Genomic DNA, 23,791 nt, shown 5'->3' with positions numbered 1-23,791 from the left:
AAAAAAAAAAAAAAAAAAAAAAAAACTGTCTCCAGATGACACCAGGGGGCAAAATCCTCTCCCCATGAAGAACCATATCAGGGAACATATTCTTTCCCCGTACCAGGATGTTTTGGAGAATTGAATCAAGGACATTCTCTCTGCTCTCTTTAAAAAGATCTGGACTTTCTTTGCTATATCAGCTTTGTTTAACAATTCTTCACCATGGCATACAAAATCAAACATGCCACTTCTATAGTGTATTCCCTCAATAAAAGCCTTTGCCAAACAATCAGAAATGACCCACTGAATGACCCACTGAATGACCCACTGAATGACCCACAGAAGTCCTACATCCTCTCCCAAAGCCTTAAAAAGGGACTGGACCTTGTAATCATGACTCTGCCCCAAACTGCAGTTTATTGTATTTTCTTTTAGATAACTTTTTATTACAAACGTGAATATACACACTATAGAAGATTTGGGAAACCCAAGATAAGTAGGAATCTTAGTTCCTTTTCAAAGACCTGGCTCAGGAAAATCGACTATGATTTTGTGGTTCCACCCATCCTCAGGGTGTGTACCTTTTTCACTGACAGCTGGGCAATGTCGGGTCACCCAGAAATCATCTTCCCAATCTCTTGGGAAGCACCAAAACAGACCCTTCTTTTAGGTAAGAGGATTTTACAGAGATTTTGAAATAAGAAGTGGCTGGGCATGCAGCCAACAGAAACCTGGGAGAAGTGGAGTCGGTGTCGTAGAGCTGGGAGATTTGCCAAGACTGGGAAGGAGCCCCAGGAAGGAAGGAACAGCATGGTTTGGAGTGTTAGAGTTCCTGACTTTCCCCCACCCTATTCATAAGACATTAGAAAGTCAGATTCCCTCCAAGAACTAAAAGAGCGAAAGATTGTAAGTGAAAGTGTGATACCAGCAGTCACTGGCTCATGCGTGCTTTCCTTGACTCCATGCAACCCTATCAACAGCCCAATATCCAAAAATCAGAAGTCATAGTTTCCTACTTCCGGGACACAGCCTGTATGTCGATTCCCTTCCAGCACTGGCAAACCTGCCAAGCGGCGGACACAGGGGGTCCACATCGGGTGCACCAGCATGATGGCTCATACACATTACATCAGGGTACCGTCCTGTCTCCAACCCACCTTTCCCTCCTTCCAATTTTGTCTCCCGTCTGAAATGATTTTCCTTAATGATAAAATATGTGAAAGAAGTAGGAATGATTCTGCAGATGGGGAAATCAAATTGATTAAGAAGTTCAAAAAGGGACAGCTGCTCAACCTCAGAAGAAAATGAACAAATGCAAAACAAAGAAATGAGATATCAAATAACACACCTTTTCAACTGACTGAAAAGCATTCGAAAGTCAGATAATACTAAGAGTCGGCTACGACGTGAGGATCTGAGACCCCTCAGGTCATACAGAGGGATGACGACACTGGTACCTACACACAGAAATCAAGTATAAGCACTCCTGCGACCCAGAAATCCCACACCTAGGTGTGTACCCCAGATACTCTCATGCGGGCCTCCGGAAAACACATCCAAAGATGCAGCAAGGTGCTCAGTGTCCACACAGGCCGCTAGATTGTGAAAGAATTCAGACAATGAGGAAACATACTGTGAGTAATAAATACATTATAATCACCCACATTCTCACGCAGGCACACGTACACATATGTTTACTTGCACATTTATACATTCTTACAACTTACATGAGCTAACACTCTACCTGCTGTTTTGTAACCTGTTTCACTCAACAACAGGCAGCAAGTATTATATCAACGTCACCATTTGTAATAGCTGCAAGGTATTTCACTGTAAGAATGTACCATAATTTATTTAACCAATGCTCAGTTGTGGGATACTTAGCTTATTTAAGACTTTTTACTATCAAACAGAATATCTCTGAATATCACCGTACACACCTCGTGGCTTCTTCTCCTGATCACTAACATGAGAAGCAAAGAATATATATCGCAGTGAAAAATGCGTACTCCTTAGGAATGGAACTGCTTCATTAAAGGTGTGCATACTTTTCACTATATTATTTGCTTCTAATTATAACAGTTTCCTTGGGTCCGTATTTTTACTGTTCTCTGGCAAGATGACTCCTTCAGGGAAAACAGACAAATAGGCTAGGACTGCTGCTTTATGAGCAATAATACTCAGAACTCCTCACTCTTTCTTTTTTATCTACTTTGCTAAGAAAATGAAGGGCCACTACCCAAATTCCTACCTCACAGGTATCCAGCAGCAGCCATGCTTCTCGTCCCAGTGTACACTTTAAGAGACATCAGCCATGTAAAATATTTGGGAGTTCAACATTCTTTTGCTAAAAATATCTTTATTAAAATGCCAACTTGTGCCTGGAACCACACTAGATGCTAGAGAGACTTAGAAGATTAATGCCCAGCCCTGCTCTTGGGAGCCCTCAGCCTAAGGCAGAAGGAGAAGTTCAGCTACACTTGACTCTGAAGAGGAAATTCAAAAATCGAGTGTGCTCTAGGATGAGGGGCCTGGCTGCAGAGGCGGCTCAGAGAAGGTAGCACCAAGAGTTCAAGCAGCAATGAGGTAGCCATGTGGTCTTGGTGGCAAGGGGACTCTGAGCAGAGGATCAGATGGGGACAAGATACTCAGGCCACACAGTACTTCTGGAGGACCCCTGGAAAGTCCAGCAGAGCTGGAGTTGCAGGCAGAGGGGCACTGGGCAAGATGGGAACTCGGAAGGGAAACAGGGCTCTGGCCGTGAAAAGCCAGGCTTGCCCAGATGCTAAGGAGCTTGTACACAGGGGGACTGGCAAAGAGGGGAGGAGGAGGGTGAGACCAGCATTCCCAGCAGAAGAGGGAGGACGGGTTGGACAGGGTTGAGACTGAGAGTAGAAACCTAACCTAAAAGATGCCGTTGCAATTCAGGAGCGACAAGGTAACGCAGACAGAAACAGTGGTAGGTGGGGAATCTACACTGGAGGGAGGTAGCATGGACAGAGATGAGACAATCTCCAGGAAACCCAAGTGATGGAATGGCCAGAACTTGTGCCTGCGTGCTAAGGAGATAGAGGGGGCAGGGATACCCAGCCAGCATGGCAGGCGTTTGGCGATCCTGATGAACCAAGGAAACATGGAAAGGAGGAAGGCCTGCGGTCCTAACCACAGAACAGCCAAGATAGGGTGCTGGCCCTGCCTTGGCCACACAGACTTGTAGAGTGTTCTAGAATCTATCACAGTAATGACTTAATCCACTTCTGGGATGCAACTATCTCTGTCAGATCGTGGGGTGGCAGCTGTCCACCTGGAGAGACACCCTAATGAGACCGCCTTCCTGAGAAGAGGGGGCAGGTTGTGTCCATAACGGCGTCTCCTATGAAGTCATCACAGTCTTTCAACACTCCACACCCAAGGCACCAAGGACCCATCCTTCCAGGCCACAGCACCAGCTCACCCACTCAAACACAAGGCTCAGATCCCTCACATCTGGCCACATGCTGCTTTCTCTTCTCCTCCACTCTTGGGTAATAAAGAGCAGACTGGCAAAATAGTTCAAATACCTTCTTACAAAGTACACGGCCTTGTGGGCTCCATGGCCTATTTTGAGCTAAGTGTCTTAAACCTCCAGGCATAGAGCTGCTCTAGGAATTAAAGTTCATTCCGACTGAACAATCCGGAAGTCAGTAAATAACAACGGCACTTCTGTGGGATGCCAGGCCCACAGCGGGTACAGAAACACAAGAATGTTCTGGGCATCCCTGCCCTCCACTCTGCTGAATGGGAGAGCTGGAGACTGAACATGGCAACCCAGCCTGGCCAGTAAGGTTGTACTAGGAGAGGGCTAGGGGGTGGGGGGAGGCCAGAAAGCAAAGTGACGGCCTCATTCAAATGAGGCAGGAGGATGGGAGCTGGGCCTTGGTGGCTGCAGCGGTGTGGGAAGATGTGGAACAAGCACCGGAGTGGATGCAGGAAAGCACAAGCCGGCACCATGGACCCCAAGGGAAAGGGTGCAAACAAGACCCAAGACTCAGAGGGCTGCTAGGTGGCTGCAAGGTGGGTTGTGGCCAGTTTGCAAAGACCCCCCCCAATGCTACATCTAGGTGGTGCCATGCCTTGGTAGTGGCCACAAGCAGCCACTGGAGTTTGTAAGCAGAGGATTGAGGGTAGTGTGAAGGGTGGGGTGAAGAGGGGGACACTTCAACCCAGAGAATATCAAGAAAATCAGCAGAGTGGGAAATGATGTTTTCTGAGCCCAGGCAGGTTGGAATAATGAGGTGATGGTGGGACCACAGTTTCCCCTCCCCAGTTTTCACAGATCACCAGCATCTAATACTGCAGACCCCGAAGGAAACACCTGAACCCAAAGTCACACAAAACAAACCTCCACAGACTGCTCCCAACCCTGCTTTCCCCAGGTCTAGTTTCTGATTCTGCACCAAAAATGCTACCCTGGCCCCAACCTTCAGGAGCAAACACCAAAGCACAATGTGTGCACTTACAAGCAGGGGAAATGGGCAGTGAGCAGCCAGCGCACACCCGGATCTGCAGGCTGGTGGGGCTGAGTAATAGGACAGGTTTGGTTCATTTCCTGCAAAAACAGGATTTCCCAGGCACTGGGGAACACGTCCTCGCATACCCTGTAGCTCCGTCCACCTCACCACTCCAGCAACATGGGGCATCCTTCCTAATTTCCCACACACTTTCTCCCTGAACTTGAGCAACCTACAAAAGTCTCTCCAAGATCCCTCATGTCCCTGTGAACTTTTACTGGGGCAGCTTAGGCGGAAGCCCAGGAGAGCCGTCTTCATTCCCCCACTGATAAAAGTCACAGAGGCCACCAAGAGTCACCGAGCTTCGCAGAGCCCATAGCTAACATATGGTGCAATGCATGCCTCCACCGGTTGTCCTGTGAGAAGTACACCCTCGTCCTCCACCTAGAAACTTCTTTCAATAGCATAAAAAAAGAAGTAGTAGGTGAGTGTGAGGGAGCAGGAAAGAGGTAACAAGATGACAGTCAGATGGAGGTGGGTTCAAATCGTACCTCCACCACTTAGTTTACTTAGACAAGGGGCCACCCTGCCTCTCTCAAATGTTTTCCTCATTGTGAAATGATTATAAAAATAAATTCTGTGGGAGACCGCCAGAATTCACAAAGCTATTGTTAGTGTTAAGCATTAGCAGAGAGTTAACAAATGAAATCAAATATTTATGATACATATCGTTAAAGAAAGGGGAGAGAATTCCTAAGAAGTACACCAAGAAAAACCAGACAGCGCACCGCGGGCCCCTGCCACCCTCCCGGGCAGGGCTGGCTGGAGCGCACTGAGGCGCCGAGGCTGCAGCAGAGCCCCGCACCCAGAGCATCTGTGCGCGCAGGTGGGCTGGGCGCGCGGTGACAGCAGGTTGGCGAAGCCGTGCGCTCGGCCCGCACGGGAAGGCAGAGGCCGGGAGGGGGGACACACCTGAAGACGCGCAGCAGCAGGCAGCCGATCAGGAGGGCGCTGAAGGCGCACGCCACGATCACGGCCGCCTTCAGGGTAGGTAGGTCGTGGAGCAGGGTGGAGATGCGTGTCACCAAGGCGTCGCCGCTGGTGTTGGAGCTGCCTCTCCCGCCGCCTGCCGCCCCAGACTCAGTCCGGGTGGAGTTCCCGGGCCCCGGGCCCGGTGGCGGCCGCGACTCGCGCTCGGGTTTGGGCTGTGGCGCCGGCGCGGACTGGGCCGTGGGGGCGCGGGCGGCGGGCGCGGCCAGGAGCGCGAGCAGCAGCAGCAGCGGCAGGAGCGGCGCGGGCGGCGGCGCGGCACTCATGGCGCGGGGCGGGCAGGGCGCGCGCGGCTGAGCCCCGAGTTCCGCACCAGCGCGGAGGCCTGCACCCGGGGCTGTGCGGCAGAGGCGGCTGCGCGGTGCTTGGCAGGAAGCTGCGGCGCCCGGAAGAGCCCGCGCCACCGCCACCAACACGTTGCACCGAGTCATTCGACGGGCCCCGGCCCCACGTGGGCGGGGCAGGCCACCGGGCCCGGGTCGGGGCTGCGCTCCGCCCGCGGTGGCCTCGGTTCTCTGGGACGTGGGACCTGGTGTACAAGTAGTAATTGCCAGGATCACTCTTGGGCAGGCGCTGTGCTGCATAATTCACACATCTGCTTCATTCAATTCTACGATCCCCTTTGTAGACAGGTGTTATCATTGCATAGTTGATTTAGCACCCAGAGAGCTAGCTCACAGCAACCCAGACTGTGTCCAACTAAGAATCAAAGACTATGGGATCTGGAGGTAGATTCCCACTTTACAGATGGGAAAACTGAAGCCCCAGATTGAAGTGCTTGCCTCACATCTATGCATTGTGAGGTATTTCAATATCTCCCCCAATTTCCTTCTCTCAAAAGGAGCTTCTTATCGTATGGCTTCACATTTCCCATTTTGGGTCTCTGCTTATGAACTGCATTGGGACGTGAATTTCTGCAGTCATACCTGTGCTGTGGAAGGGCTGCTGTTGTGTCTCCCTGCCAGACTGAAGTTTCAGACCCTAGGGAGTAATTGGCTTACTGCCCCTGGTTTGTAAGTTAAATGATCCTTAAGTGGAAAAAGAAAATTATGGAGGCTCTAGTTGAAGGCCAGGAGGTGGGAATTAATGGAGCACTAGAGCTTCCCCTGGGGCCTCTGGGTTCCTCTTTTACCCTGAGGATGGATCCTGGCAGGAAGCTCTCCCACTGGTAGATAAACAGATAAAGGCACATAACAAGGGCCCAGTGATTTTAACCAGCTCACTTCTGGTCCTGCTAGAGGAAAAGATAAATATAGTACAGTGTATTAGTTGTCTATTTTTGCAAAACAAATTACCCCAAAATGTAGCAGCTTAAAACAACACACATTTGTTATTTCACAGTCTATGGGTCAGGAAGCTAAGTCCAGTTCAGCTGGGTCCTCTGCTTTGGGGATCTCTCACAAAGGTGCAACCAAGCTCTTCTGGGGGAAGGATCTGCTTCCATACTGGCTGTTAGTCTGGAGCCTCAGGTCTCCAGTGGCAATTGGCCAGAGGGTTCCCTCAGTTCCTTGCCACTCAGGGAAAGTGGCCCTTTCCAACTTAGGGATTTGATTCATCAAAGTATGCAAGCCAAGACGGTGGTAGATTCTGTTAGCAAGGTAGAAGTCACTATCTTATGAAACCTGATCACAGAAGTGGCATTCTCATGCCTTTGCCATATTCTATTGGTCAGAAGCAAGTCACAAACCTAGTCCACACACAAGGAGAGGAAGTAACACCATGGTGTGAGCATCAGGAAGCAGATATCTTTGGGGGCAACTTAGAAGCTGCCTCTTACACACAATGTGATACATTTTGATTGGGAGGGGGAATGAACAACAATCAGATTATCAGAAGTCATCACCCAGGAGGTACTATTTGAAATGCATTTTGAATATGCAAGCATGCCCCAGTGAGGAGAGGTATGGATAGGTCACATGATTTAGTTCTCTTAAAACTCTGAAATATCATCTCATGGTATGTTAAAAATGTTGCCTTAGGAGACAGTCAGCATTATCATTATGATAGAATATATCAGAGAAATTTTTTAAAGAACCACCTCTGATGTCCACAATTTTGGACCACCGTTCTCTAAGACATAAACCTTGGAAGTCAAAACCTCTTATTTCTGTATGATTACTTGCAGGGGAATTCCGATAGAGCAAGGAGATCCTGGGTTTTGGAGCCTCTTGGCCAAGATGAAAAATTTGACCACTAAGTGGCCTTGGCCAAGAACTTAACCACTGAATATCAGTTTTTCAATATTTAAAATAGGGACAATAATACCAAGCTCAGTAAGGTCACCAGGAACATTCACGATAAGGGAAAAAATATTAGTGCCCTTTTAGTCCTCTTGCCACAGTTCATGGGCTGGTGTGGATTTGTTTGATTTTTAACATTGACTTAACATCAAGAATGTAGAAAGCGCAAATGAAAAATTTTATAGTAAAGTGAAACTTTATAATATTTAATTCTTTCTGGTTATTTGCTTACTCATACATGGCCCTCAACTAGAGTTCCTTAAACATTTTCATTCAACTAACCATAAACAATGGCATGTTTCACATAGAACACTGGTGACAGGCAACAAAACCAACTGTGGCTGATTTCAGGAAAGGGGAGTTTATTGAGAGCATGTTGGGTTGCTTCCAGAATCAATGGTAAGCCAAAGCAATTCTGACAATACCCTCTGTGGGCCCCTGGGATCCCTGAGCCCCTTAAGGGAATCTTCAAAAAGAAAACTAATCCCATAATGACCCTAAGGTAAATGCTATTTACCTTTTTCACTATGCTGATGTTTGCACTCATAGTATAAAAGCAATAGTGATAAAAGCATAGTACAAAAGCAACAGTACAAATTAATAGTGCCTTAGCAGGAATCAGGGTGAGATATACTCAGAGTATTTGTGTTTTCACAACAATGCACTATAGGGGAAAAAAGTCAGTTTCACTTTGGAATGCCCTTGAGGTTAACCATGAAATTAATTTTCTTTTTTTGAGACAGAGTTTCATGCTGTACCCTGGGTAGAGTGCCACGGTGTCGCAGCACACAGCAACCTCAAAACTCTTGGGCTCAGGTGATCCCCTTGCCGCTGCCTCCTGAGTAGGGAGGACTAAAGGCTCCCACCACAATACTCTATTTCTATTTTTAGTAGAGACAGGGTCTTGCCCTTGCTCAGGCTGGTTTTGAACTCCAGAACTCAAGCAATCCACCCACCTCAGCCTCCCAGAGTCCAGGATTACAGGCATGAGCCACCTCACCCAGCCCTCACCATGAAATTATTAAATCTTGATTCTTTTAATATTATACGTGATGAAACGGGAAGTATAAATAAATCACTCTGCACACCGAACCACATGTGCAATTCTTAGAGTTGCACACAGAACTAGCCACTTTTTTCATAGAAAGCCATTTGTAATCAAAAGCATGACTGACAAACTTCAGACTTAGTCTTTGGCAAGCATTTTCTGAAAAATGAACAAATGAGCCTGTCAGTTCAAGGATACTAACTGACAGTATTGTAGTCAATGATAAAATTCAAACCTTCAAGCAAAAATCAGCATTTTTAAGAAAACTTGTCAATTAAGATCTTTTTTGCCGTGAGTTTAACAGCGTCCCCTACCTCAAAACTTTTCTGATGAGCGTGGTGGTAGTATTAACAAGTATATGGAATTTTTATATTATACGATGAAATATGTCAAAATGTGGAAGGCCTGCAAAAATTTTGCCACATGGCCGATGTACAATGTTATGAAGTCATTTGTGAGTAAAAGATCTACCTAAGTACAAAACAGACCAATAGATTTTGATGAAGCAAAGTATAAAACATTAATTGCTACGGTTTCATATTTCACCTTGTAACTAATCTTTAAGAAAATACTATTGAAAGTTTTGGTATAGCATCAAAAATGAATGTCCACAATTATCTGGAAAAGCTATTAAAATTTTCCTCCTTTTTCTGTTATCTGGATGAAGCTAAATTTTCTGCATATTCTTTAACCAAAACAACTAATTGCATCAGATTAAAATGCAAAAGCAGATAGAGAATCCAGGAATCCAGCTATTTTCCATTAAGCCAAACATTAAAGAGATTTACCAAAAAATGTTAAGAAAGCCCTGTTGCTATCTAATTTTTTTTGTTCTGGAAAATTAGTTGTTTTTCACAAAAATATGTTATTGTTGTTAACATGTTAAAGTATTCATTGTCTTTGTTTTTAAATAAATTTAAAAATATTTTCAAGACTTGTCCATTTTAATTTCGAATGCAGTAAATATCATTATGTATAGCCCATAAAAACAAAAGTTCTTTGGGGTCTTCAATATGTATTGAGAATAGAAACGATTCGTAAGGTCAAAAGTTGTTTGAGAAATGCTCACCTTGGACTAATGTAGTATCTCATGGGAAGGAAAAAAAAGAGAGAGAGAGAAATACTGACCCTGGAAAAACAGGTGGAGAGGTGGAGCCGGAAGGGCATGGAGGGGAGGCAGAAACAAGCATGCGATTCAGGGTACTCTCTGCTGTAAGAAACAGAACACTCAGCTTGAACAGACATAAGTAAAAAAGGAAATCTCTCACATAAAGGAAGCACCCAGGTAGGGGGTTTCAGGTTGGTTGACTGAGCAGGTGTACCCAATGTCTAGTATCCTGGATCTTTCCATCTCTCTACTCTTCAACTCACAGTGCTCGCTTTAACCTTTGAAGGGCGGCCTCCTGATCACAAGGTGGCTGCAGGGGCAGTCAGTGTGGCATGCCTTCTTGTCCACGTGTAACAGGCAAGAGAAAAAAGCTTTTTTCCAACTATGGAATAGAAACCCTCCTTAGTCTGATTGGTCTATCTTGTTTATAACCCTCCAGGGGAATATCATGCTCTGGAACTAGGGTTAGGGCAGGTCTCTAAGGAAAACTGAAAAGAAAGAGAAGGTTCTGTCAGGAAGAAGGAAGGGGAAGATGCAGAGGCTGTGGTCCTGTAGCTCCTATTCCCACAGGCCGGAAACAAGGAGCTGGGTCTGGCTGCACTTGCGGATCCAAACCAAATTCAGACCCCAGGAAGGATCTGGTTAGGAAGCAGCACTGTCCAGCAGACGTTCTGGACGCCCGACCACCTTGTCCCACCACTGCCTCTTCTGCCACTGGACAATAAGTGCCATCTCCATCACTGCCACTGAAAGAGTGACTTCTGAACTGCCTGTGAATTGTGCTGCTCACTTGAAATTAAAAATCTTAGGCTGCAGCTTCTGATAGGCTGGCCCGACTCAATCTTAGCTTTTTCCTGTCTGTTCCAGGAAGGGGAAAGGACACAGCTCAGTCCTCCCTCCATATGGGACGTGGAGTCCTCCTGCACCAAGGCTCACACTGGGCTGTCCACCGATATAAACAGGACATTTGGATGTGTGATGGCCCAAAATAGCAAATGGCTGCTTCAAAAACATGTAAAAAATCTTCAGAAATAATTCAGATCAAAAAGGATAGAGAGATATAAATCAGAAAGGGATGCATATAAAGATAGATAAATGATAGCTAGAGATAAATGGTAGAAGGGAACAGATATACAGGTAGATAGTAGAGAGAGATGTACATGTATTTTATACATATTGTACATACACGTATACATAATGTATATGTTTCATATGTATGTACGTATACAAAGGAGGTGATTTAATTCCAGTATATTTGCTGTGTAACCTTGCTTAAACCTTATGCCTCAGTTTCTTCCTCTGTAAAATAGGGATAATAAGAGGACCCATCACATGAGAGTATTTCAGGACTAAATGAGTTAATACTTATTACATGTTAAGCAAAATCTAAAGAATGTAGCAAAATTCTAAAGAATCTAAAGAATCTAAAAATCTAAGAATGGCAAGTGCTCAGCAAATGTTAATTATTAAAAAGATCTCAGAGCAATGAAGGATCATTGAAATGGCAGAAAACACATAAACTGTAGCATATTTCTCCAACCTTCAAGGAGCACCAATAGGTGAGGGAGAGAGTTTCTGATACTGTGTCTGAGACACTTCCAGAAGGCAGTAGCTGAGGAGCAACACTAGTAAACAAAGTCTAGACTGGCCAGCATGGGGGCTCTCACCTGTAATCTTAGCACTCTGGGAGGCCAAGGCAGGAGGATCCCTTGAGCTCAGGAGCTGGAGACCAGCCTGAGCAAGAGCAAGAAGCTATCTCTACAAAAAATAGAAAAATTAGCTGGGCATGGTGGCTTGAACCTATAGTCTCAGGTACTTGGGAGGCTGAGGCAGAAGGATCGCTGGAGCCCAGGAATTTGAGGTTGCCTTGAGCTATGATGACACCACAACACCCTAGCCCCGGTGACAGAGTAAGACCCTGTCTCAAAAAAAGGAGAAGGAAGAGGAGAAAGAGGAGGAGAAGGAAAGAAAAGGAAGGATGAGAGAGCGAGAACTAGTGTTGAGTGAGAGAGGGGGAGAAGAGAAGTGAAATCCTCCTGTCCTCCCAGGAGAGGAACGTGCTGCTCCTCCGAAATCAGCCCCACGAGAAGGATCAGAGGACAGAGCCCCATCCTTCACTTGCTCCCAGCCACCTTGCCTGTGGAGCTGACACAGCACCAGCTGCAGCTCATTTTTCTCCCTGCCAGAAATGAGGGTATTATCATATGATATTCATGCCTATTTTTATAAATAATTCATCCTTTTTGCACAAAAGTGAAATAGCCTGAAGCTAGAACATTTAAAAAGAACGTCAGCGCCTTATTCATAAAACAATAATGTGCTAGTTTGCCAGACAGTTTGTGAAAGTCCCGAAGCTAAAATACACCTCGTTCTGGGTTTATTTTTAGCCTGGAAAAGGCCTTCCGATCTCTTTTTCAGTTCATGCACGATAAGGGCCGTGTTATGCTTTCTCTGAAATGGGGCTTTCCCAAATCAGTTACATCCGCACAGGGGAATGTAAAAGATAACTTGGCAAACAAGCTTATTTATGAAATCCAAACCCAAGTACACAAATGCTTTCTTTAGCTCCACAAACATAAATTATAAACAAAGGGATAATGGGGTTTATAGCCAACTATCGCTATGACAAACGGAGCCACAGATTGCTAACGTTTACAGGAGGCTTTTTCCCAAGCCTGAAGGAGAGTTCTCCTTCACACAGGGAGAGCAGTTTGGGAGCTGGAAGTTACAATTATGAAAACTATTATGGAAAACCAATCATGTTAGAAGATAAGATTTTGGGCTTCCATTTTATTGTAAGTTCCTCCTTTCTCCCAATATCATGCATTTATTTTTATTGAAAGATCTTTATTTCTTTAACTCCGATGATTTTTAAAACACACCTCAGCTCTTGTCAAATGTCTCGGAACACTTAACAAACCCATAACGTTAGTTGCCTGTGACATAGGATGACCAACCATCCCAGTTTGCTGGGGCCAGAGGTATCTCTTGAGATGAGGCAATTTCAGTAGTAAACCATGAAGTCCCAGACAAACCAGGACGAGTTGGTCACCCTACCTAGGCCGAGAGACTGGATCACTGAGCAGGGGCAGGAGAGAAAATAGAAACTGTATGCTGTGCGTTTGAAATACTGAACTATGTGAGTTTATATCCTGTTCAAAGAAATAGATTAAAAATGTTGCGTCAACAGCAGGTGAGAGAGCCATTTATTCAGGTTAGTAATAGTTCTCTAAGAACGGTATACAGTAGTTTACTCGACCTATGCAAAATTAATATCAGAACACTTTAGGGTCTGTTTTATTATTCATTTCTAAAATAGATCCTCCAAAAGACTTTACAATTATTCACCAAAAGAACTCAAAAATTTGCACAGCTCTTTAACACCCATCCTCACCATCGCAGAAGATAATTGAGGTTCACAGTGTTGCTCCACTTTGAAGATCAGGAAATGGAGACCTAATGAGGTTATCTGACTTGCCCAAGGTTGGACGTGGGAGTGCGATGGGGCCTTTGTCCCCAGGGCCGGCCTGTCCCTTGCTGGGCTACTTTATGTCTGGTTAGTATTGTCAAACCATGGAAACAGCAGGCTGTTGCCAAAGAGAAATATTTCTATGGAAGTTTCTCAAGTGTCCCCTAGGAGGGCCTGCAGACAGCTAGTGACGACATAATGCTGGCTGATGGAGCCCTCCCCAGCAACCCGTGCTGGAGCAGGCAGTGCCACCCACAGAGAAACTTTTTATGGGATTTCAATAGGACACAAAGTCCTGAGGTGCCTGCGTGGGGAGGGCCCCCCTACTCTGAGCGAAGGGTGAACCATCTGTCCACAGCTCCTTTTGCAGTACTGAATTTTTTCTCACACACATCAAACAGGCTTCCAATTGAGAGGCAAAGACCAGCTGGGCAGAACTGACGTCCCTCCCCGGACAATCTGAGGGCGAGGTTCACCCTCCCAATGGCTACTCACGTCATATGGACGGTGAGGTGGGCAAAGACCTGTTTGAAATTCACACCAGCTATTGCCCCTGTGCACAGTTCTGAGTGGGAGTCACCTCTAAGTCCAGAAACACCCCACCAATACCTGTCCTCACCGTGGTTCCCACAAGCGACGCCATCAGCCTGCAGTGAAAGCCTGAACAAGACATCCCACATTTGCACCAATTCACGTTTTAGTTCCCAGGCGGAGCTCAGGACTTTGAGGGGCCAGGACACAGCACAGATAAGCTTCAAGATGACCCTGGTGGGTGGCTCCTTCTCCTAGTCCCCACAGTGGATCCTAAACCTTCAGCCCTCTGTCGATGCAGCCTGGCCCATCCTAGACCCTTCTTACAGGTGACTGTGACCTGGTGACCCTTCTTACAGCTTCCCAAGAGGCTGCTCTGTGCTCCTACTCAGGTTTCTAGCTCCCCGCAGGTCCCAAGCACATGGCCTCCAGCAGCCCCCACCTTCACTCTTGGGTTCACCCTGCTCCATCTCCTCAAAGGCTTTGCTCCACACCTCGCCTCCACTTCCTGCTGTGTCTTCACCCTCTGATACAGTGACTTTCAACCGGTGTGCCTGAGAGGATCTTAGTTGTGCCACAGAAATTTTAAAAGATCATTAATTAAATTACTTTCAAAAGACGTTCAAAATACAGTAAGTATATTCTTTTTATATTTTTATTTATTTTTTTTGGTCAACAAACTTAGAGTGTACCATGGAAGTTTAACTATAGGTTCAAGTGAATAAAAACGGTAGAAAAACACTGCCCTAACAGATACTTCCCATCCTGGAGTCTCAATGCTTTAGGAAAAAGAAAAACATCCCCTCAACTATGCATCTCCCTCTTTGCCCCCAAATATCTCTCACGGCTCTTTCCTTGACCTTGAGGTGATGTCCAAAGAGGCTGGGGCTTCCTGCCACTGAGCTCTCTGCTCCCGGAGCGGCCGGGATATCTTTCCCTCCAGGTTTTCCATCTTCACCTCTGACTCTGCCCTCTGGGCTTTAACTCAGTTTCTGGTGTTTCCTGCTCAGCCCTTTTCTCACTCTGCCCCTCTTTCTGGGGTCCCAACCACGTCACCAGGCACCCAACAGGCCTGGGCTTCTTGGGTCTCTCCCAAGGGGAGAAGCTGTTCTCCTTCCAAGATCCCAGACTCTCCTGGCCACCACCAAGTCCTCCAGTCTATAGAGTCAGGAGCTTGGGGGTCCACTGCCTTCCTCCTTCTCTTCACATCCACATCACTAAGCCCTTTCTTCTCCCCTCAAAATGGAGTCCCAGCCTCGGCGCCTGTGGCTCAAGTGGCTAAGGCGCCAGCCACATACACCCAAGGCGGCAGGTTTGAATCCAGCCCGGCCCACCAAACAACAATGATGGCTGCAACCAAAAAATAGCCAGGCGTTGTGGCAGGCGCCTGTGGTCCCAGCTACTTGGGAGGCTGAGGCAGGAGACTCGCTTGAGCCCAGGAGTTGGAGGTTGCTGTGAGCTATGATGCCACAGCACTCTACCCAGGGGGACAGCTTGAGGCTCTGTCTCAAAAAAAAAAAAAAAGGTCAAAATGGAGTCCCAATCTAAAAAATACAGTGTACCACCTTGCCTATTTGTTTATCTCCCTAACACACACACACACACATATAATATCCACCAAGATAGGAATTTTATCTGTTTTGCTCATTGCTGTCCCTTCATCCACCAGAAATGTCTCTGGCACATAGTAAACCCTTCATAAATGTTGCCCAACTGAATGAATAAAGACCCTCTGCCATAGTTTATATCAGATAACACACATATTTAGGGTTAGAAAGCAAGAGAGGAAATCTTGGTTCTTCCATTTATTTTCGATACAACTTTAACTAAATTAACTTAGTTAATTAGTTAAATTTCCTCATCTGTAACACGGACGTAAAAAACAACAGCTAACTCAAGAGTTCGTTCCTGGGATTAAATGTAAAGAGCTTAGCACAAGGCCTGTGTGTCGGTAAGTAACCAACAAACACCAGATATGATCATTACTGACACTCTTTCCTGTCCCCATGTGTCACATGTGTGATGATATCCAACTGTTCTCCCAGATACGGGGCCCTCCCCTCAGGTGAATTCCCATCCAGCTGTCATAACCAGAGTGATCATTTCAAATGCAAAATCAAGCATACTACTCCCTTGCTAAAAACCTTGAGGGGGTTAAAGTCTTTGCCTCCAGAGTCCAGATTCCTTAGTATGGCCCCAGCTTCCCCATCCCCAGCTTCACCTACCCCCACCTCCCAGCACCTCGAACTCCATCTTCCCTAAACTCCTCCCTGTCCCTTCCCTCCAATCCTTTGCCTAAGCTGTTCCCTTATTCTTCCAGTGCTCTCCAGTGCTCTTCTCTAACCCACCTCCCTCCACATTTTGCCTAAAGAACTTTTTGCCTAAAGAGCCTCAGTCTAGCTCACAGCAACCTCAAACTCCTGGGTTCAAACCATCCTGTTGCCTTAGCCTCCTGAGTAGATGGGACTACAGGTCCCTACCACAATGCCCAGCTAATTGTTTCTATTTTGGGTATTTTGGTAGAGACAGGGTCTGGCTCTTGTTCACACTGGTCTCAAATTCCTAAGCTCAAGCAATCCTCCCACCTGAGCCTCCCAGAGTGCCGAGATTTATAGGAGCCCCCTAGTGAGCCTGGGCACCCTGCTAACCTAAAGAATTTGTAATCATTCTAAAAATAGGATGTGAAGTCCTTCATGAGATTCTTCCTGTTTCTCACATCCCACCACGCAGACTCACCCCAGCCCACACACATTCCTCTATGATAGTGAAGGTGATCAGAAGTCCCAGTCTACCCTGTTTACCTAGAACGTAGAACCTTTCAGTGCTAAAACCAGGAGCATCCTTGGCAAACGGAGGCAACCCTAATAGCACTGATCACATTGTCTGAGGGTCAGTAGTCTTTCTGGTAAGATTAGAAAGCAGAAAGCTTGTCTTGATCATCTTTCAATCCCCAGTACCTACCAGAGTCAGGCACACTTACGGCTCATACTCAGTAAGTACGTGCTGAATGCGTAGTCGGGAAGCATAGGGACCACAGAGGAACTGAAGGCATGGTTCAAAGTCCATCCCTCGCTGTTTGACCTTGGGTGAGTTACCACTTTCATTTGTATATTTATCTGTCACTGAACAATTTAAGGCAAGTTTCTTGGTCTCACCGAACCTTTGTTTCCTCGTTTGTAAAATGGAGGAAATATTCATTTTGTAGGAATATTGTGAAATTAAATGCATGTAAAGTGGTCAACATAGGGCCTGCCATATAAGCTTTCAAAAGCTGCTGTTCCTACTCAGTTTTTTTCTTTTTAAAGAACACAGTACATTCAGTAAGGGTTGGTTCCCTTCTCCCCACTAAGTGAATTAATGCAGGTGGTCTTATATGTAATTATTCCATAGAGAAGGCTTCCCTTAGGACAGTGATGGGCACCTTGGCTACACCTTAGAATCCCCTGGGGGGCTTTTACAAACACTGATGCTCACACCCAGACCGATTAATTCAAGCCTCCTTTGATGGACCCTGCATCCGCACACATAAAAAGCTCCCGGGGAGATTCTAATAGGCAACTGGGTTGAGGACTTCAGTCTTTAGGTCACTGGGTTAGTTGCTCTTTACTTCTTAATTGCTACCCTGGGTCTTCCCAAAATTACCCCTAATCTAACTGTTGTCAGTGCAAGTGTGTGATTCTCTCTGTCCCCTTCCCTTTGTCTCTTTTACCTTGTCTCCAGGGCAAGAAGTAAAGAAATGGCAGCTGACCTATGGGCTCAGAGTTGTCTCTCAACAATTCCTGGCCTGTACCCAAGTTCCTAAGAGCCTGGAATGCCTGGCCCTAGCTGCTCCCATCCCTTCAGAGATCTTGCAGCTTGACGCTCTCTCAGGAATTTGGAGAAATGACAAAGAGGTCCCTTCATCTGTGTCTTCCTTAAGGGGACATGTGGTTTCATTTTCTAGACAGTATTTCTCAAACCAGGGTCCACAGACATATTCTCAGGGATCTACCAGCTCTATATGAGGGGTTTTTTATTTGAATTTTCTTTCTTTCTTTTTTAACACACGATCTCTCTCTGTCATCCAGGCTAGAGTGCAGTGGCATCATCACAGCTCGCTGCAACCTCCTGGGCTCAAGCAATCCTCCTGCCTCAGCCTCCCAGGAAGAAGGAGGCGTGAACTGCCTCACCTGGCCTGTTTGCATTTCTAATTTGCTGGTAATCTAAAATGTTACTATTTTACATTACCTGGCTGCCCCTTTGTAAAAGACCTACTGTGAGATTTGAGTGCCTACTACAAGATTCAACATTTGTGTTTTATAAAGGCAGTTCACATACACAGATTTCAATGTAGTTTAAATAGAAGGATCAAGGGGAGAACTGAGTTCACCCAACAGCACAAAGCAATAGAAGCAAAACAGACTCCAAACGACCAGCAAGTAGTTGTTAGTCTCCAATTAGCCGCAGAAACAGATGCAGAAATAGACAGTTTGTTTGTCCTGTCTATACATAACCGTTTCCAGCAGTTCATTAGTAGTGAGTGGTAAATATACATTTAAAGATATTTCCTTTTCCCATTCTAAAAATAATGAGAAGAGAAACCCCATTAAAGTAGATTTCAGCACAGCTATAATGCTAACCATATCTTTAAGTGAATATGAGCCATCTACAGGTTTATCAAGTGACGCCTCATTAAAATTAACATCTGGGAATTGTTCATCGGCCAAATTTGGGTCATATAGTGTCTGATTGTCCAGCATTAGCAAATACAGCTTTGACATTAAATATTACCACTTATGCCTCATTCTAATGAGAAGAGACAGTCTTTTTCTGAGTGTTATTAAAGTCAAAATATAGAAATAGATACAGAGCCAGACCTGAGGCTGAATCTTTCCATTATTAAGCCTGCAATAGTGATTTACTTCTAGTACAGCCTCATCATAAATCCCATCAAAAGAATGTTGTTTGTTTAGACTTTTTACCCATGTACTTTCTTTTGCTCTTAACTTGTAAAGATTATTTTGGCTTTATAGGTGCATAAGAGCTAAATGCATAAACAGTGTATGCCTGATTTTATTTTATACCTAATTAAGAGATAGTAGAAATAAATCTCATTGTTGCTGTTGGTCTTCAATGACCTTTTCCCTGCTGGTTTGGGGCACTCACCCTGGCCATAGGTCAGAATCAGCTGAGGACTGTCAGACATACAAGATCCCAGGTCCTGGCACTGCTCAACCAGCAGTCAGACAGGGGTCAGAGTAGAGGACACTTCCCTAGGCTCCAGGTCTGCCCTGTCACTAGAGGCAGAGGCTACATGGCCACAGTGGCCGTGAGTCCTTGGTCACCTCATGTCACCACCTCTCCCCTCTCCTTCCATTCCCATCCCTCCCCCACCTGCCCTCAGTTTCTTAATCTCCCTGACATCTGTAGTCCTCTTGGGTTCAATTTTCTGTGGTTCTGTGATTCTCACACTCTGTGTGATAACAACCCAAGGCAGAAGATAAAGCACCCACAGAGCTCAGACCTGCCTGAGAATTCTCATTTGGGACACTGACTCACCTTGGACACCATCCTGCTTTATCTGTGTTGCTCTAACAGCATCTGAGGCTGGGTCACTTACAAAGAAAAGAGGTTTAGGCTCAGCACCCATAGCACAGTGGTTAGGGTGCCAGCCACATACACTGAGGGTGGTGGGTTCAAACCCAACCCGGGCCAGCTAAACAACTGCAACAAAAAAATAGCCAGGTATTGTGGGGGGTGCCTGCAGTCACAGCTACTTGGGAGGCTGAGGCAAGAGAATCACTTAAGTCCAGAGTTTGAGGTTGCTGTGAGCTATAACACCACAGCATTCTACCGAGGGTGACATAGTGAGACTCTGTCTCAACAAAATGATGAAAGAAAGAAAGAAAGAAAGAAAGAAAGAAAGAAAGAAAGAAAGAAAGAAAGAAAGAAAGAAAGGGGGTTTATTTGGTTCACAGCTCTGCAAGCAGTACAGGAAGTGGGGTACCAGTACCTGCTCCTGTGGAGGGTCTCAGGCTGCTTCCACTCATGGTGGAGGGCAGGGTGAGCTGGCGTGCAGAGATCACATGGCCAGAGAGGAATCCAGAGAGAGGGGAGGTGCCAGGCTCTTTTACACAACCAGCTCTTGAGGGAACTGGTAGAGTGAGACCAGGATGAAACACTAAGCCACTCAGGATGGATCCACCCCAGGACCCAAATACCTCCCACCTCACCCCACCTCCAACACTGGGGATCAAATTTCAACATGAGGCATTCGGGAGGACAAACAGCCAAGCTCTAGCAGACACTTGACCTCCATGAGCCTTGGGTTCTTGAACACAAAATGGAGAGACTAACGCTACTGTCATCAAATGTTGTACAGATTATATGAGATAACAAGCGTCTGGGAGGCAGAGCACACTCCTCCCTCTTTGCTGGGTGTTCAGCAAATATCCAATGCCGCCTTTAGAGTTCCTTCTAGTTCCCAGGTGGGGCTCTTAGATCTGACAGGGAAGGAGAAGGCGGATGCACCTTGTGTTTTATTTTTAATCTCAACCCATATCCTCTTTTCAACCAAACAAGATTTTCCTGAAACTTCTTCGATTCCTGACTATTTAGCCACACAACAGACAAAAATGGGGCAGTGGGGGAGACTAGGCTATACCTGGGCAGTGAGGGGGGCCCCAGGGTGCTCCTGTGTGAAGGGTAGAGACAGCAAACCCCTTCGGGGGCTAGAGAAGGAGGCGTGTATTCAGCCTCTCCTCAGGACCCTTGGTGTGCCCTACCTGGGCCCTTTTCAGCTACCTGTAATTAAGCAAACTAGATTTTTAATTTTAATTTTAACAAGGGATGAATGATCACTTCTAACACACACATCTATCATGTTTGTTTACACACATGAAACTAGAAGACTTCAAGGCTGATGCTGGAAGTATGGGTGGGGAGGGCAGGAATCCCTTGATCCCCTCCCACCTACAGGCAGCCTTGGGCCAGGAAAGAAGCTCCTTGCTCTGACTTTCTCAATGAAGAGAGGTTCCTCACACTCCAAACCGGACACTGCCTCAGCCCTGCACCCAGGACACCTGAGATTCTCTGAGCCCAACACCTGGCAGTGGGCAGGAGGTGGCTTCCCATCTGACCAGGGTTCACAGAACCTCCAGACTCCTCCCTGGGAGGGAGAGAGTTCCTGCTGCCTGGACCCAGGGAACCTGAGAAATCTGAGCGTTGGGGCCCCATTTCCTTTTCTTCTCTTTACCTCCTCCCAGTTCTGCTCAGAACTGCTACATGATAGACCAGTTCTGCTCAGTTCTGTAGGACATTGTAGTAGTCCCCTGGGGCTCCCACAGCAGCGGACCACAGACTAGTGGCTTCAACTACAGAAACCTGCAGCCTCAGTTCTGGAGGCTGGAAGTTTGGGATGAAGGTGTTGGCAGCTGGCTTTCTTCTGAGGTCTCTATCCTGGGTGACTGTCTTTCCCCTGTGTCTTCACATGGTCTCCCTCTGTGTGTGGCTGCGTTCTAATCACCTCTTTCTGTAAGGATACTGGTCATACAGAGTTAGGGCCCACCCTGAAGACTTCATTTTCACTTAAGGGCTCTTTCAAGACATTATCCAAATATTGTTACATTCTGAGATACTGGGAGTTAGCACTTCAACACAAGAATTTTGGAGAGGCTTGACACCCATAACACAGTGGTTATGGTGCCAGCCATATACACTGAGACTGGTGGGTTTGAACCTGGCCCAGGCCAGCTAAAACTACAACGACGACTGCAACAAAAAATAGCCAGGCGTGGTGGCAGGCGCCTGTAGTCCCAGATACTGGGAGGCTGAGACAAGAGAATCACTTAAGCCCAAGAGTTTGAGGTTCTGTGAGCTGTCATGCCACAGCACTCCACTGCAGGTGACATAATGAGACTCTGTCTCAAAAAAAAAAAAAAAAAAAAAAGAATTTTGGAGAGACACAGTTCAGTCTATAATTGACATTGTGGTGTCAACTTGGCTAGATATGCTGCCCATTTGTTTGATTAAATGCCAAATTAGGTATTGCTGTGGAGGTATTTTTAGATGCAATTAACATTAAAATTAGTATATTTTGAATAAAACAGATTATTCTTTTTTGTGAGAAAAAGAGATGATCTGTTTGTTTAAAAATTATTTTTTAAGATTGTGTTTTCTTTCTAATAGAAAGAAGATTCTGGCTCGGTGCCTGTGGCTCAAGTGGCTAAGGCGCCAGCCACATACACCTAAGGCGGTGGGTTTGAATCCAGCCCGGCCCACCAAACAACAATATGACAGCTGCAACCAAAAAAAAAAAAAAGCCGGGCGTTGTGGCGGGAGCCTGTGGTCCCAGCTACTTGGGAGGCTGAGGCAGGAGACTCGCTTGAGCCCAGGAGTTGGAGGTTGCTGTGAGCTGTAATGCCACAGCACTCTACCCAGGGGGACAGCTTGAGGCTCTGTCTGAAAGAAAGAAAGAAAGAAAGAAAGAAAGAAAGAAAGAAAGAAAGAAAGAAGGAAAGAAAGAAAGAAAGAAGATTCCAGCCCTTCAAAAATACAGAGCCAGGCAAAGGCTTTTAGTATCCTCTAAAAATCACAGGATTCTCTTATAAGATACTTGTTTGCTTCATACTTTTTTATGGCTTTAGCAACTTCAGTTACAACTTTGTATTTGTTGAACTATTGGTTGATATGCATAGAAAAGTGTGATATATGTTAATATTATTTTCTAGATATTCGGTGTTCAGCAGGTCACATGGGACTGTGTTGAATGCAAATTTGTTTTCAAACCCTGCTAACCGGTGAAATATCATTTTGTCCTTCCTTTTGGTTTTTCTTCTCAATCTGCTCAACTTTTCATAAGTACTTTCATAAAGACCTTGCCATGTACACTGTCCAAACAGATAATTCTTTATAATGTAGGTGGGTTTCATCAGTCAAAGACCTTCAGAACAAATCCTGAGGTTCCCCCAAAGAGGAAAGAATCGGGCCTCCAGATTGTGCCGTAGGAATTCTGCTTGAGAATTCACACTCAATACTGCAACATCAACTCTTGCCTGAATTTCCAGTCCATCTGCCTGCTCTATAAATTTTAGACTATCAGCCCCCACAATCACATGAGCCAATTTCTAAAAATTTATCTCAATTTCCCTTCATATCCATATTGATCAGGGTTCTCCAGTTACATAGAACCAGTTTCACACATACTGGCTCTTAAAGAAACCAACATATCTGACCAGTGTTGGTGGGTTACAGAAAATGCACATCCTTAATTGATTAAGACTGCCAGGTTGATCTCCAAAACTGCTACACAGGTCACCTGCCTACCAGCCATGCACAATTCCCTATGTCCCTACATATTCCTACTAACAGGTGGCCTAATCCAGCTGTCTAATTTTGCTATTCTAACAGGTGTAAGGTGTCAGTTCTTTCTTGTTCTAATTTGCATTTCTTTAAAGTATTGCTAATGATTTTGGAGCACATTCTCATAGTAGCCTTTCTGGTTTTGTAAAGAAGATTAAAATTTCTCCTCTGCCCTCTTAGGGTTTCTAGCTGGATCCAAGAATTAAACTGACACTAGACAGATTAATAGGAGAAATTATACACATCTTATTTAGTAATTTTTACATGCACATGGGAGTCCCATGGGGAGAGGGGAGGTTTGATAGAGGGAGGGTAAACGGTGGGACCACACCTATGGGGCATATTGCAAGTGTGCAAGTCAAATCTGTCAAGTATAGAACTTAAATGTCTTAACACAATAATCAAGTAAATGAGGCAAAAGCTATATTTAATTAGTTTGATATAGCCACTCCAAATTGTATTAAAAAATCAACACATTGGCTTGGCGCCTGTTGCTCAAGTGGCTAAGGCGCCAGCCACATACACCTAAGGTGG

The 23,791-nt window shown here is 45.7% G+C and overlaps 1 protein-coding gene across 1 annotated transcript in view; it reads right to left on the bottom strand.

Moving 5' to 3' along the window:
- FAM174B (family with sequence similarity 174 member B) overlaps nt 1-5,788 on the bottom strand; it is a 24,237-nt gene extending 18,449 nt beyond the window's left edge. Inside the window, exon 1 of the mRNA XM_003788816.3 lies at nt 5,445-5,788. Coding sequence (XP_003788864.2) covers nt 5,445-5,788 — 344 coding nt within the window. The remainder of the gene's footprint in view (nt 1-5,444) is intronic.
- Nucleotides 5,789-23,791: the final 18,003 nt, after the last annotated feature.

The sequence above is a fragment of the Otolemur garnettii genome, unplaced genomic scaffold (assembly GCF_000181295.1).
Source record: "Otolemur garnettii isolate 467f Iridium unplaced genomic scaffold, OtoGar3 scaffold00029, whole genome shotgun sequence".
In the NCBI taxonomy this organism is placed as follows: Eukaryota; Metazoa; Chordata; class Mammalia; order Primates; family Galagidae; genus Otolemur; species Otolemur garnettii.
This window is presented reverse-complemented; position numbering and strand designations above follow the sequence as displayed.